This window comes from Papio anubis, chromosome X (genome assembly GCF_008728515.1).
Source record: "Papio anubis isolate 15944 chromosome X, Panubis1.0, whole genome shotgun sequence".
Classification (NCBI taxonomy): domain Eukaryota; kingdom Metazoa; phylum Chordata; class Mammalia; order Primates; family Cercopithecidae; genus Papio; species Papio anubis.
The window spans coordinates 45,787,374-45,801,497 of NC_044996.1; the positions used below are offsets into that span (position 1 = coordinate 45,787,374).

At 48.9% G+C, this 14,124-nt stretch overlaps 1 protein-coding gene across 6 annotated transcripts in view; it reads left to right on the forward strand.

Annotated features, from left to right (window-relative positions):
* TSC22D3 (TSC22 domain family member 3) overlaps window positions 1–7,789 on the forward strand; it is a 63,892-nt gene extending 56,103 nt beyond the window's left edge. For 4 of the 6 annotated variants that reach the window (XM_009198081.3, XM_021932504.1, XM_009198080.2 and 1 more), the window contains exons 3-4: window positions 5,046–5,097; window positions 6,247–7,789. In XM_009198081.3, the coding sequence (XP_009196345.1) occupies window positions 5,046–5,097; window positions 6,247–6,477 (283 nt within the window). In that variant the 3' untranslated portion in view covers window positions 6,478–7,789. Of the gene's footprint in view, window positions 1–3,869; window positions 4,303–4,444; window positions 4,670–5,045; window positions 5,098–6,246 lie in introns of those variants that run through there. The other 2 variants (XM_003918109.2, XM_009198084.1) reach the window with 2 other exon arrangements.
* The last annotated feature ends 6,335 nt before the right edge of the window (window positions 7,790–14,124 follow it).

Consider the following 14,124-nt stretch of genomic DNA (forward strand, 5'->3'; position numbering starts at 1 on the left):
CTGGGCCATTGAATGCCTAGGCAACTGTTTCCTGTTTGGGGCCCACTTCCACGGGACACAAGGACCCTGAGAGTCTCAATATTGGATCAGATCATGGGTAGGTACAGCACAAACTTCCACTCACTGCAAGGTGTGGAACAGCTATTCTGGATGGAGAAATTTTCTGGTGTGCTGAGGATTAAGCAGAAAACTCTTTGGGTTCCTCCTCCTTCCCCCACCCCCACCCTTCCTACCCACCCTTGTCTCCCCTGCCCTTGTTGTTGGAAAATCTTTTTTTGTTTTTGTTTTTGTTTTGTTTTGTTTTGTTTTTGACGGAGTTTCACTCTTGTTGCCCAAGCTGGAGTGCAATGCCACGATCTTGGCTCACTGCAACCTCCGCCTCCCAGGTTCAAGCGATTCTTCTGCCTCAGCCTCACGAGTAGCTGGGATTACAGGCGTGCGCCACCATGCTCGGCTAATTTTTTGTATTTTTAATAGAAACAAGGTTTCACCATGTTGGCCAGGCTGGTCTCGAATTCCTAACCTGAGGTGATCCACCGGCCTCGGCCTCCCAAAGTGCTGAGATTACAGGCGTGAGTCACTGTGCCTGGCCAGAAAATCTTTCTACAGAGACATTTAAGTCCATATTCTTCCCTTAGGGAGCTAGTGGACCCTGGGATCCATTCATTCTTTCCTATTGGAGGATCATAAGGTCTCAGGGTGATCACATCTCACTCAACAGAACCAGAGATGTAGAGAGGATGAGAGCTTGTCTGAGTCTGGGATGAACCTGGGACCTCCTTTCCAAGTCTTTTTTTTTTTAAACTAAATCTTTGATATGAACTTGTTTTCTTATTGACCTCATTTTCCTAAAAGCTGAGCACAGCTGGAATAGGAGGAAAAAGGAGTTAATTAAGGGTGCCGGTGAGTGGGGCTTCAGGAACTCAAAGTTTGACTGGATTGTGATTGTGCTGCCAAGACTCCATACTTGATTTGGAATATTGTACACCCCAGGCCTACATGTTCCATTCTGGAAGCCACCCTGTTAGATTAATGTCTCCTATTTCCCAAACAGATAGCTTTCTTTGAGGATTGCTTGGCTGCCTTTTGGAATGATGTGGGTGAGCATGGCCGTCTCATAAAACTCATTTGGACAGTTGGATATTGTTCCAGTCACCCATTGCAGCTCTCCTCTGCCTCACGTGTTAGAAAAGCCAAGGCTCGCAGGACTCAAAGGCAGTCTCTGGACCTCTCTAACAGTAGGGCTGCTGCTTCTCACCCTTTCTTCCTCCTTACCACTCTCTGGCACCTCCAAACCCCCTACCAACTTCCTCAACTCACTCATTCAAGCCTCTACCCATTCAACAAACCTATTCCCTGCCTCACTGATCAGTGCAGTAGGAACAAATTTGATTTCTGGGTCAGGAAGACCCTGGGCTGCACTTCCAGCTCTGTAATTTGTTACCTTTGCCGCCTTGGGCAAGGTAGCCTCTCAGACCCTTGATTTCTTCATCTGTAAAATGATAGTGACAGTGCCTATACCTTGGGGTTGGTGGTGCAGCCAGCACAGTGTCTGCCCATAGCTGATGCTATATTAATAGTAACTACAATTGTCAGTGAGTCTCAGACTCAGTTTGCTTTCATAATTGAAGTACAACTAATGAACAACTCAGACGAGATCAGGTGTGTTCAGGGAGGTATGGCCCTAGACAAATTAATGATCAATTCAAATGCAGCTTTGCTGGGAACCTTAACCCTTTTGCCTTCCCTTCCCATGCCCCCTGGATTTCTCTGCCTCTGTCTCCACATAAGGGAGTCCCTGTTGAAGGAGCTGTTTTACTTCTGTCCTGTGCCCTGTTTTCCTGGTGGTGTTTTTCCCCTGACAGCCCAGCTTATTTCTCTGTCCCCTTTTCTTCTCATCATCTTCCTTGGAATCTTGAGGGGAGGGGAAAGCAATAGTTGAGGAAAAATTAACAAGCCAATGAAAGGTCAGCTCGGAGACTTTCTGGACCAAGAAAACTATGTGGTGCGGAGGGCAGATTAATACTAATATATCAGGGAATTCTGATACTAGTTAAGCTCCTGATTTAAGAAGTTTTTTTTCAACGAATGTTCTTGATGATCCATAAGTATAGTCTGCACTTTGTTCTGTCTACTACACTTGTCTTAGTGCAAACGCCGTGTTCAGAGAGCTTGTGTCTTAAAGTTAACGGAATGTCCTGAGATCGGGATTGTCTCCTACCTAAAGTGAGATGAAGAAAAACACCATCCCGGGCTAGTGCAGCAGATTTACTTAGTTTATTGGTCAGCACTTTGCAATATAATGGCTCTTGTACACATATTATCACCACTGGAATCCACCAATAGAGCACCACACCATAGCCAAAAATGTTGGCTGTTCAGTGGTATAACTGCCCTGGAAGCCGGGAGGAAATCAAGGCCTTCAGACTGGGCTTGGCTGGGGCCTTGGCCAGGGTGTTGGTGCCAGGCACCTGGTTAAGATAAATGTCCTGAAGCAAATAATAATTACCTTCTTTGCTGATAAGAGGCCCCAGTACTTTTCCAATAGCATGATTGCATTAGGATCTTTCTTTGGACCACAGCCTGTGGAGCACTGATTCATGGGTACTGGCCTTAACTTCATCCAAACTATTGTATATGTGGTGGAACCCAGTGTTCTCCTTTGGTCCTGGGTTTGTGTAAATAATATTCCCGGTTCCATCACCTGTCCCTGCCCCTCTTGCTCCTTCTGGTGGCAATCCTGCTTCTGTCCACCAGGTGGCCTCACTTAGGAAGGAGCGGAAGAAAAGGACCTCAAGTCTCTGGTGCTTTTGTTTTTTTTTTTCCCCCCTCAGCTTGAGGCTGAATATAAAGAAAATATGTTTTAATGGAAACGTGTAACTTTTATTATGGAACAATCACCTCATCTAGTTTATGGTTTGGAGTCTGTTTTTCCTGAAGTACCCTCTAATGCTGTGCATGGCTGGGCCCATCACAGGGCAGGTGTTTTCCTGGGATTGTTTATATATATTTATACCTTTGGTTTAGAGTGTTGTCATTCACTTTTTTAAAGAAAAGTAACAAAGTTTTGTTTTTAAAAAATAGAGACACGGGATCCTGGATAATGTTTAATGTATTTTATTTGAAGAGTAGAATGTGGTAGACCAAAGAGAAAAGGGCTGGCGTCTTGTGGTCACTCCAATACTCACTCCCATACCCTGTCTCCTCCTCACCTCCTCTGTCACCCACCTAGCTGCTCTCCCATACATGTTCACCCACTCACCTCAGCTCCCGCACACCATACATATGCATCTGTAGATTAGAGTGGACCTGTGCATGCATTACATGCATGTCACAGACCTGTACATGTGCCAGTCCACAGACAAGTACTCCCACACCTGAACATTCAGAGGAAGGGGCAAGTGGATGAGTGCTGGGGTTCAGGGCAGGTCGGCATGCCAGCTGGCTGGTGAGGGGAAAGCTGGGTTGATTAGAAAGTGAATGTGCAGGTGACAAAGTATGTGTGCAGGGGAGAGACTGAGAGGGCAGTGACTGGGAAGAAGGTGAGGCCGTGATGGTGAGGGCGGGTGTCAGGGAGTATGACATAGGAGAGCATGCAAAGCCATGGGGGCATGCTGGCTGCCACCTGAAGAAGAGCTTTTCAAACTAGCGCTGTTCTCTACTGAATGCCCTCTGCCTCTTGTTAGGGCATTTGTATTTCTTATTTCTCTAGAAATCAGCTCCAGTTTGGTTTTTATCAATCTCTAGAGCCCTCTTTGGAGATGCCAGTTGGTACAAGAAAGCGCTGAACTGTTTACAGTCTCAGCCTAAGGTTCAGGGAGGGGATGTGGTTTAACTGGGCCACAAAGCCCGGTACAGGACTCATTTGCATGGCCCCTGACGCCATGTGACGCAGCCGGCTCCTCCTATATAAAGAAGCAGGAGCCAAAATATCTCCGAGTCTGGGTTGGACTGGCGGCCGTGGAGTTTGTGACACACGAGGTGACACCCCTCGAGTCACTTCCCTTCCACTCCAGCTGGAGCGCCTGCCTGGCTTTGGGTTCGTTCTGCAGCCTTCGTCCCGCTCCTAGCCTCAGGGCCGGACTCCAGCGCAGAGCCCAGCCCAGCGCAGCCTGCCAGCAGCCGCCCAGCAGCCCAGCACGGCAGGAAACCCGGCCAGAGCTCCCCAGCAGCCCGAGTCATGAACACCGAAATGTATCAGACCCCCATGGAGGTGGCGGTCTATCAGCTGCACAATTTCTCCATCTCCTTCTTCTCTTCCCTGCTTGGAGGGGATGTGGTTTCCGTTAAGCTGGACAACAGGTAACCGCTGACTCTGGAGCCTACCGAGCCGGGGCGCCGGCCGGAGCTGGGCTACCAGCCCGATCTCTGAGCGAGCTGTGCGCCGCTGGTCCCCGTTCCCCGCGGTGCAGCATCCTGGGAAGGGGCGGGGGTAGGGGACGCAGGAAGGGGGGGTCACCGCCGCTCTGGGATCCGTCGTCGAAGCGTCCCTGCGGCCGCTGCGCCGTGAAAACGAGCTGCTGCAGCCGCAGAGGCAGCCGGAGGCAGAGGGGCGGCGGGCAGGGCCAGGCAGGGCTGGGCAGGGGGCTGGCCGAGCGCCGTGCGCCGCTTGGGAGAAGGCCGGAAGCTTACCAGCCGAGAAGGAATTCCTAGCTAGCTTTAGAGCCGGGTAGGTTTGCCCGGGACCTTGTAGGCCGACGGTGGGGTACTCCCCGGGTCGCACCCCCCATTGTTTGCATATCGTCTGAGCAGGCCACGGTGGCCTGTGCGCCCCTGGACTGGCACGCAGCTCCGATCGGTTGGAACTCGGGGCGGAACTCGGGGCGGCGGCAGCAGCGCTGAGCCGGCCTCGATGAGGAGATGCAGCTTCCTGCAGGGGCTAAGGAAGGATCTGGGGACAAACTGTCCGGAACTCTGGGCCAGGGAGGCGAGAAAGAGAGAGAGAGAGGAAGAGCCAAGGCAGGTGGAGGACTTTGGCCACAACTGCCATGTACTCAAAGTAGAACCGAGTGGGTAATAGGTCGCTTTGCTTTTTGTCTTGGCAGTGCCTCCGGAGCCAGCGTGGTGGCCATAGACAACAAGATCGAACAGGCCATGGTGAGTGGCAACACTGCGTCATTCTCATCCCCTGACTTAGCTGCTGCTTATGTAACTCTGGGCAGGATTGAGGGAACGGGTGAAAAAGCCGTTAGCCAAAACCCTGAGGAAGCCGACAGCCTGCCTCCTATCCCCACTGGAGGTGGAGTCTGATTACAGTGACACTTTTTAGGGCATTTCCAGTCTTCCCTTCCCGGGCTCCCTCCTTTCTTCCTCTCTTCTCCATCTCAGGTCTTTGCAGCAGGCTCTGACTCTCTTCTGGGCCTGTTGCTGGGCAGGGAGCTCAGATTCTTGCATTTGTGTGCATCGTGCAGCTGGCAAGGGGCAGAGCTCATTGGATGCAACAGCACTGCAGTGCCTCTGCAGAGCCTGGACTGGGGTCAGGAGTTGGGTGGAAACAGGAAGCGAAGCACCTCACCCCTGTCCCTCTCCTTACCAGGTAGAGGTCATACTCCAAGGAGCAGCCACAATGGCTGCAGAGGGTTAGGACTTCAGCGGTTGGGAGCCACTTAATTGTGCCCTGGAGCTTAAGGACACCTTCCCTGCCCCCATTGCAGTCATCAAATTCAGAGAGGATGCAGGAGTTCTGTACCTTTCCCCAAGGCCAATGTCCTGCATGCTAACTGGCCGGCTGCAGGACAGCTGCAATTCAATGTGCTGGGTCATATGGAGGGGAAGAGACTCCAAAATAGCCAATTTTATTCTCTTGGTTAAGATTTGTACAGCAGACAAACAGTATGGGATGCATTGCAGGTCTCCCCTTCCCCCAGATCTGGATCAGCAGCAGCAGGGGCTTATGTAAAATGGGGGACATAGCAAACCACCGGCAACCAGCAGAAGTGTCATCCCAAAGGCCCCTCAGCAGCCAGCTTTGAAAGTCATTGGAAACTTGGAGGGGAGAACCTATCTAGTTCAAAGCTGGGCTCTCAACTCCAGCATGAGCCAAATCATGTAGCTCTCCTGAATGAGGGTTTAAGTGCTTCAGAGAAAGGTGAACGAGGAATTGGACTTGCCAGACCAGTTCACTGAGGGAAGGCTGGAGGGCCCTGGCATTAAGGACAGCACAGGCACACCAATGGCAGAGCAAAGGTGCTGCAGAGGGTCCATGATGGCTAAGGAATGGCTTTGTTATGATTCCCTCATTGGCAGGATCTGGTGAAGAATCATCTGATGTATGCTGTGAGAGAGGAGGTGGAGATCCTGAAGGAGCAGATCCGAGAGCTGGTGGAGAAGAACTCCCAGCTAGAGCGTGAGAACACCCTGTTGAAGACCCTGGCAAGCCCAGAGCAGCTGGAGAAGTTCCAGTCCTGTCTGAGCCCTGAAGAGCCAGCTCCCGAATCCCCACAAGTGCCCGAGGCTCCTGGTGGTTCTGCGGTGTAAGTGGCTCTGTCCTCAGGGTGGGCAGAGCCACTAAACTTGTTTTACCTAGTTCTTTCCAGTTTGTTTTTGGCTCCCCAAGCGTCATCTCACGAGGAGAACTTTACACCTAGCATAGCTGGTGCCAAGAGATGTCTTAAGGACATGGCCACCTGGGTCCACTCCAGTGACAGACCCCCTGACAAGAGCAGGTCTCTGGAGGCTGAGTTGCATGGGGCCTAGTAACACCAAGCCAGTGAGCCTCTAATGCTACTGCGCCCTGGGGGCTCCCAGGGCCTGGGCAACTTAGCTGCAACTGGCAAAGGAGAAGGGTAGTTTGAGGTGTGACACCAGTTTGCTCCAGAAAGTTTAAGGGGTCTGTTTCTCATTTCCATGGACATCTTCAACAGCTTCACCTGACAATGACTGTTCCTATGAAGAAGCCACTTGTTTTAAGCAGAGACAACCTCTCTCTTCTCCCCTGCTTCATGAAGGCAGGGGACACAGATGGGAGAGATTGAGCCAAGTCAGCCTTCTGTTGGTTAATATGGTATAATGCATGGCTTTGTGCACAGCCCAGTGTGGGATTACAGCTTTGGGATGACCGCTTACAAAGTTCTGTTTGGTTAGTATTGGCATAGTTTTTCTATATAGCCATAAATGCGTATATATACCCATAGGGCTAGATCTGTATCTTAGTGTAGCGATGTATACATATACACATCCACCTACATGTTGAAGGGCCTAACCAGCCTTGGGAATATTGACTGGTCCCTTACCTCTTATGGCTAAGTCTTTGACTGTGTTCATTTACCAAGTTGACCCAGTTTGTCCTTTAGGTTAAGTAAGACTCGAGAGTAAAGGCAAGGAGAGGGGCCAGGCTCTGAATGCGGCCACGGATGCCTTGCTGCTGCAACCCTTTCCCCAGCTGTCCACTGAAACGTGAAGTCCTCTTTTGAATGCCAAACCCACCATTCACTGGTGCTGACTACATAGAATGGGGTTGAGAGAAGATCAGTTTGGGCTTCACAGTGTCATTTGAAAACGTTTTTTGTTTTGTTTTGTTTTGTTTTGTTTTGTAATTATTGTGGAAAACTTTCAAGTGAACAGAAGGATGGTGTCCTACTGTGGATGAGGGATGAACAAGGGAATGGCTTTGATCCAATGGAGCCTGGGAGGTGTGCCCAGAAAGCTTGTCTGTAGCGGGTTTTGTGAGAGTGAACACTTTCCACTTTTTGACACCTTATCCTGATGTATGGTTCCAGGATTTGGATTTTGATTTTTCAAATGTAGCTTGAAATTTCAATAAACTTTGCTCTGTTTTTCTAAAAATAAACTTAGTGTCTGATTGAGTATAAACGGACTGGGTGGGGGAGGCCCCTCACCCAGTAGGGGCTGTTTTGCTGACCCCCTGAATATCCCTTGAGCACCCTGTCAGTGCCAGGCCTATGCTGCAGCCGTGATCTCGTGTCATCTGCACAATACCCATATGAAGGACATGCTCTTTGCCCTCACTGTCTGGATAAAGAAACTGAGACTCAGTGAGTTTAAGTGACTTGCCCGAAGTCACATGACTATTATGGGAATTAGGACTCAAGCCCAGATCCTTCCTCTCTCTCCTGCTCTGCTTTCATATGAGAGCTTCGTAGTGAGTGGCAAGGTGACTCATAACACACAACCGTAGCTTGAGGGGATGATTTTGGAGAAAAGATACCCCCAGGAAGGCCCAAAAGAAACAGGCAGGGTATACATAGGAGGGAGCGAGAAGAGAGGAACCAAATCAACAGGCGTGGGCCTCCTCTCTTCTGAAAACATCACCGGGGTCACTTAATGCATTCTCCTTAATACCAATCCACATGTGACACTTGGCTTGGCAAAGGAGCTAAGAAGGCCCTAGTAAGAGAAGGAGGGAGAATATATGAGGAAGCAAAACCACTCCCCTTTCCTTTGCTCTTCCCCTTACTTCCAGCCAAGGAAAGATGTCCTCAGTCCCTGCTCAAAGTTCTCAGGGACACTGCTGAAAGTTCTCTCACCAAACGCACCAACCACTTGGGCAGGGCCAAGTCTAAGGCTCCTGACTCCAGATTCCTTCCTCCACCTCTCTTTGGGGTTCATTATCACCCATCACCCTTTCCCAGCTCCATGTCCCCAGCATCCAGAGTCCTAGCAGTTCTCTGATTGGTTGTTGATGAGTGCTTAGTGTCTCCTCTACCACGCCCTAACCTGAACTTCCTCTGGACTCTGAGCTGTGTTCTAAGCCCGCTATGTTCCCAAGGGAAACTATCACCTCTCTTTAACTGATTCCATTCCATCTCAGCTTCTGGTAGCATATATACCTATCCTTTTCCCACTTGAAACTGGGGAAACAGAACTCCTTGATTTTCCTGAGCCACAAACCTCAAGGTGACCAAGATGTCTTGCCCTCTGCCCCTTACATCAACCACTGCCTAAATATAATCAAAATGACCTGCTTCTTCCTCTGTAAAGGTCATACACATTGACATTTTGTTTTTGTTTTTGTTTTTTCGTTTTTTGTTTTTTATTGAGATAGGGTCTCACTCTTGTTGCCCAGGCTGGAGTGCAGTGGGGCCATCACAGCTCACTGCAGCCTCAACTCCCTGGGCTCAGATGATCCTCACCTCAGCCTCCTGAGTAGCTGGGGCTGCAGGTGTGCACCACCACTCCTGAATTTTTTTTTTTTTTTTTTTTTTTGCATTTTTAGTAGAGATGGAGGTTTCGCCATGTTGCCTAGGCTGGTCTTGAGCTCCTGGACTCAAGGAACCTGCCTGCCTTGGCCCTCCAGAGTGCAGGGATTATAGGCATGAGCCACTGCACCCAGCTGACCTGTTCTTTTCTAATCACCAAAACCCTTCGGAACATTGCAAACTCCTCCTTGCTGGCCTCTCAAATCCCAGTTTCCCCACCTGCTCCCAACCTTGATATTCATAATGCCAGGTTCATTGTCTATACCTGCCAACTGGTTCATGGCATGCAGATTGTACAGCTGCTGGTACAGATACAAACTTCGAACGAGTGCATTCAAAGCCCCCTGGCAGCCATTTCTCACCCTGACCAATTCTCCCAATCCCCACTTACTCCCAAATCCCTCCCCCTTTCAAAACTAGCTTAGAGACTTTGTGGCTATTTGGTTAATCTTCTGTAGACTTCCCACGCCAGACTTCCAGCTGAACGAGAAAAAACAGATGAAAAAAGGAAACCTAGAAAATAGCCCAGCAACGCCCCAAACCTCTCTGGTCATCAAGCCTTTCTCTACAAGAAAGGGGAAAAAACTGGCCCCACAGTCACGTAGTGGTAAAGAGAGAACAACTTTGTTTCCTAGGCAACGCTGACTAAACAGAGACAAACACTGCAACTTCTGAGGCCACAGCAGTTACTAGGCTAGATAAGAGGAAGTTTGTAGATGTTTCTTAGTCACATACAGGAGCAGCTCTCTGTTGTTTTTTCTCCACAGAAAAGCAACTAAGGGTGGAGAAAGGCAAAAGAACACGTTGCTCCTGGCAAGGCTTCCATGGGTTTTAGGCTTCTGGGCTCAGCTGGTCCAGCTGGACCCAGAACGAGGAAAATAATAATGAGGCTTGAAGCAGTACGCATCCCCTGCCTGCATTTGCCACCTCTGCATGTGCCCTCCCATCTATTCTCTCATCTCATCCTCATGGAGGCTTCCCAGCATAGCAGCAAGGATCACAAGATCACTGCTCCCTGGCCCCACTCCTGAGTACAGAACACTCTGTTTCCTGCCCTTGGAAAAACAGGCAGTTATGATTTACCTCCATTTGACAGACGAGAAAACTGAGAGCCAGAGAACTTAGTGCTACTCCCATGGCTCCCACATGTCCCACGGGGCAGTGGTTCCCAACCTTAGTGACAATAAGGGCCCTTTTTTTATGTCGAAAATACTCCCAAACCTCCCCCAACTCTATAGTACTTGAACTTTTGGTATTCATTGAGAGAGAGAAAGAGAGATGCGGGTGGGCTGGGGGGAACACATAATTACAAACACTGACTGTGAATTCAGTGGGCCTTAAAGGAATTAATTATATTCACTACAAAATCAAGGACATGGATTTGAAAGCTAAAACAACAACGCATATATTAATTAGCTAAATTGAGCCATTCCACAACGCGTATATATTTCAAAACATCACAAATGCATATAATTTTAGTTGTGTCTGTCAATTTAAAGAAAAAGTAGACTAGAACAGAAATGTGGGTGATGGGTTATTTCCAGACAATGACTGCTTAAGACACAAAGTGAGAGGCTTTCAAGCTGGGGATGGCCACAGGGGAGGGTGTTCTAGGAGGGCTCAGACAAGAAAGCTAGGGGCAGGGCCTCCGGGACCTGGAGTATCAGCAGAAGGACTCCAGAAAGACCATAGGAAACAAGATGCATGATCCACTGTCCCTTCAGGTATTGTGAAGTTGGCTGGGTGCAGTGGCTCACGCCTGCAATCCCAGCACTTTGGGAGGCCAAGGCGGGTAGATCACCTGAGGCCAGGAGTTTGAGACAAGCCTGGCCAACATGGTGAAACCCCGTCTCTACTAAAAATACAAAATTAGCTGAGCATGGTGGCGCATGCCTGTAATCCCAGCTACTCAGGAGGCCGAGGCAGAAGAATTGCTTGAACCCGGGAGGCGGACGTTGCAGTGAGTCAAGATCATGCCATTGCATTCCAACCTGGGCAACAAGAGTGAAACTCCATCTCAAAAAAAAAAAAAAAAAAAAGGTATTGCGAAGTTGCCCTCACAACGTCAATCTTATTTATTCTGGAAAATCTTGCTTTCAAATCTCAGCCCCTCTCCTCCTACTTGGTTAGAAATTAATGGACATAATTACAGCTTTGTAGACAGCCCAGTTCCTCAGGTTATCTCATGTACAGGAGCTTGTTGAAACCCAAACACTTAATACTTAACCGCCTCCACAAGATCAGGCAAGGTTTAACAGAGAACTCCATCTGTTAGCTATTCCAAGAAGACATGGTTTCCAGAGAGGAGCTGGCTGGAAGAGGAGGTGATCATACTAATTACTAATAGTAGCTAACACTTTACATGGCACTTACTTTATGCTAGAAACCGTCATAAGACTTTTTACATCTGTTGACTCTTAATCCTGTCCACAGACATATGAGGTATGCCCTATTGAGATCACCATTCTACACATGAGGACATGAAAACACTACGGCACAGAGAGGTTCAGCAACTTGCCCAAAGTCATACAGCTGGTGAATGGCAAAGCCCACCATGGGGGAAGGCAAGATTAATGTGAAGCAGGATAGAGAATCTGAACAGTTTTCATAATTCCTCCAACATAATCAGAAGTGTTCCAGGGCTCATTGTGGGAAGGGTGAGGTAGAAGAAAGACCACCCCAAACTAGCAGAGGGACTAACATAAGGAAAATAAATGACTAATGAGCACGGGAGGGGTGGCAGTGAACAGAGAAGAAGGTAAGCGGGAGGGTGGGAGGCTCACTTGGCTGGAAGCCAGCCAAGTGACTTTAGATAGAATCTAAGAGGTCTCAGGGAGCCATGGTAGGCTTCCGAGCAGAGAAGTGATGTGATGCAAAAGATATTTGTAGAAGATGGGTCCTGGCAGCTGGAGAGGCTAGAATAGGGAAAGGCTAGTGACGGACCAGCTGTTGCTGTAATCCAGGTGTGAGGTGATGAGGGCCAGCCGGGGCAAGGATAGGGGTAGTAGAAGGAAGAGGAAGGGACAAAACCGAAAGACACTGAGAGGCACTATTTCTCCAAGTGCAGTCTGCAGTCCACTCACATCAGGTTTGTTGGGAAGTTTAAAATGTAGATTCCATGCCCCACCCCTACACCAAAGAGGTGGGTAGGACTTGGGAATTGATAACTCTAACAAGTCCCTAGTGGTTCTGGAGTATGGAAAAGTTTGAGGAATCTCCACTAGGTGAAAAATCAGAATGACCTGGTAGCAAAGTAAGCTGGGGAGAAGAGAGCAAGGTAGCCACAAGTCAAGGACGACATGAGTTTTGGGTTTGGGTTTTTTTTTTTTTTAATTGTGGTGAAATAGACATAACACAGAATTTACCATTTTCACCCGTTTCAAATGTACAGTCCAATGCCATTAATTATGGTCACGTTGTTGTGTAACCATCACCACCATCCTTCTCAAGAACTTTGTCATCATCCCAAACTGGCACTGGGTACCCATTAAACACTAACCGCCCCCCAACCCCATTTCCCCCTCCCCCAGCCTCTGGTGACACGGAAGTTTTGAGTCGGGAGGATTGGTGTACTATGGAAGCCCTGAAAGAAACAGAGGGGTAGGAAAAGGCTGTGCTTTGCATAGGGAAGATGAATTCCAATTTTGATCTCTGGCTGAGTGAGGCATATTTACATATGGAAATATCCTATAGAAAGACAAATGTGAAGGTGAAGTCGAGGGCTAGAGCTCCAGATGCGGGCATGTCTGTGTGTCATAGGAGCTGAAGACGTGTGCGGACAGATGCCCCAGAGAAGTGGCTGCAGAGGAGGATGAGCAGGAGCTCCAGAGCCGACCCTGGGAGGCTGTCCCCAGGGCAGCCTTATGTTCCAGGGAGTAGGAAGACAGGCAGGCTGTGGAGGTGGCAGGTAAAGGGCTAGGGAAAGCTGGAGAGAACGCTGAGGCTTGGCAATCTCCTGTTTCCATCATTTGGTCTATTCTTTTGACATTTTCTTTTCAGAGTCCTTACCACAAGCCCTGCCATCTTATAAAATTAAACTGACAGGCACTTTGAGGAAGGCTGAGGGAGCGGAAGTATTTCAGGAAAAGGCAGTCAGGAGTTCTGGGCTGTAGTCCTAGTCTTTGGCTAGCAAACTACATGACCTTGGACAAGTCATTGGCATCTCTAGACCTCGGTTTTCCAATCTGCAAAACAAGGTGGCTACACAGGATGGTTTATAAGTCAAGTGCTTTGTGAGTACTGGGGCCGGGAGGAGTCCTCTGGCTGTGAGACTCATATACATTACCTCTTTGCTCTAGGCCTCAGCTCTGCTTCTAGCCCCGAAATTCTATCCATCCTCATATCTAGCTCTTGTCCAGTAACCCTGGTTGAAGAATGCTGAGGAAATAGCCACTTTTAAAGATGGATACATGGCACAACACCCACAAGACTCCATGCAATTTTGGAGAGGAAGAGAATCACCTACAGCCTTATTTCTTCCCTTTTTATTCCCCTTTCTTTCCTTCATGCAACTCTTTCTTCCTTTGCTTCTTGTATTCCTTTCTTTTTTTTTTTTTTTTTTATTATACTTTAAGTTCTAAGCCTTCTTCCTTTCTTTGAAACACAGTCTCATTCTGTCGCCCAGACTGGAGTGCAGTGGCACAATCTCAGCTCACTGCAACTTCTGCTTCCAAGGTTCAAGCCCGTTCTCTTCCCTCAGCCTCCCCAGTAGCTGGGATTACAGGCCTGCACCAACACGTCCAGCTAATTTTTATATTTTAGTAGAGACGGGGCTTCACCGTGTTGGCCAGGCTGGTCTTGAACTCCTTACCTCAGGTGATCCGCCTGCCTTGGTCTCCCAAAGTGCTGGGATTACAGGCATGAGCCACTGTACCTGGCCTCCCCCCTTTTTCATTTCATGAGCCACTTCTGATTGCCCGCATTGTGACAACACACTTACAAGCTCTGGGGTACCAAACTAGAATGG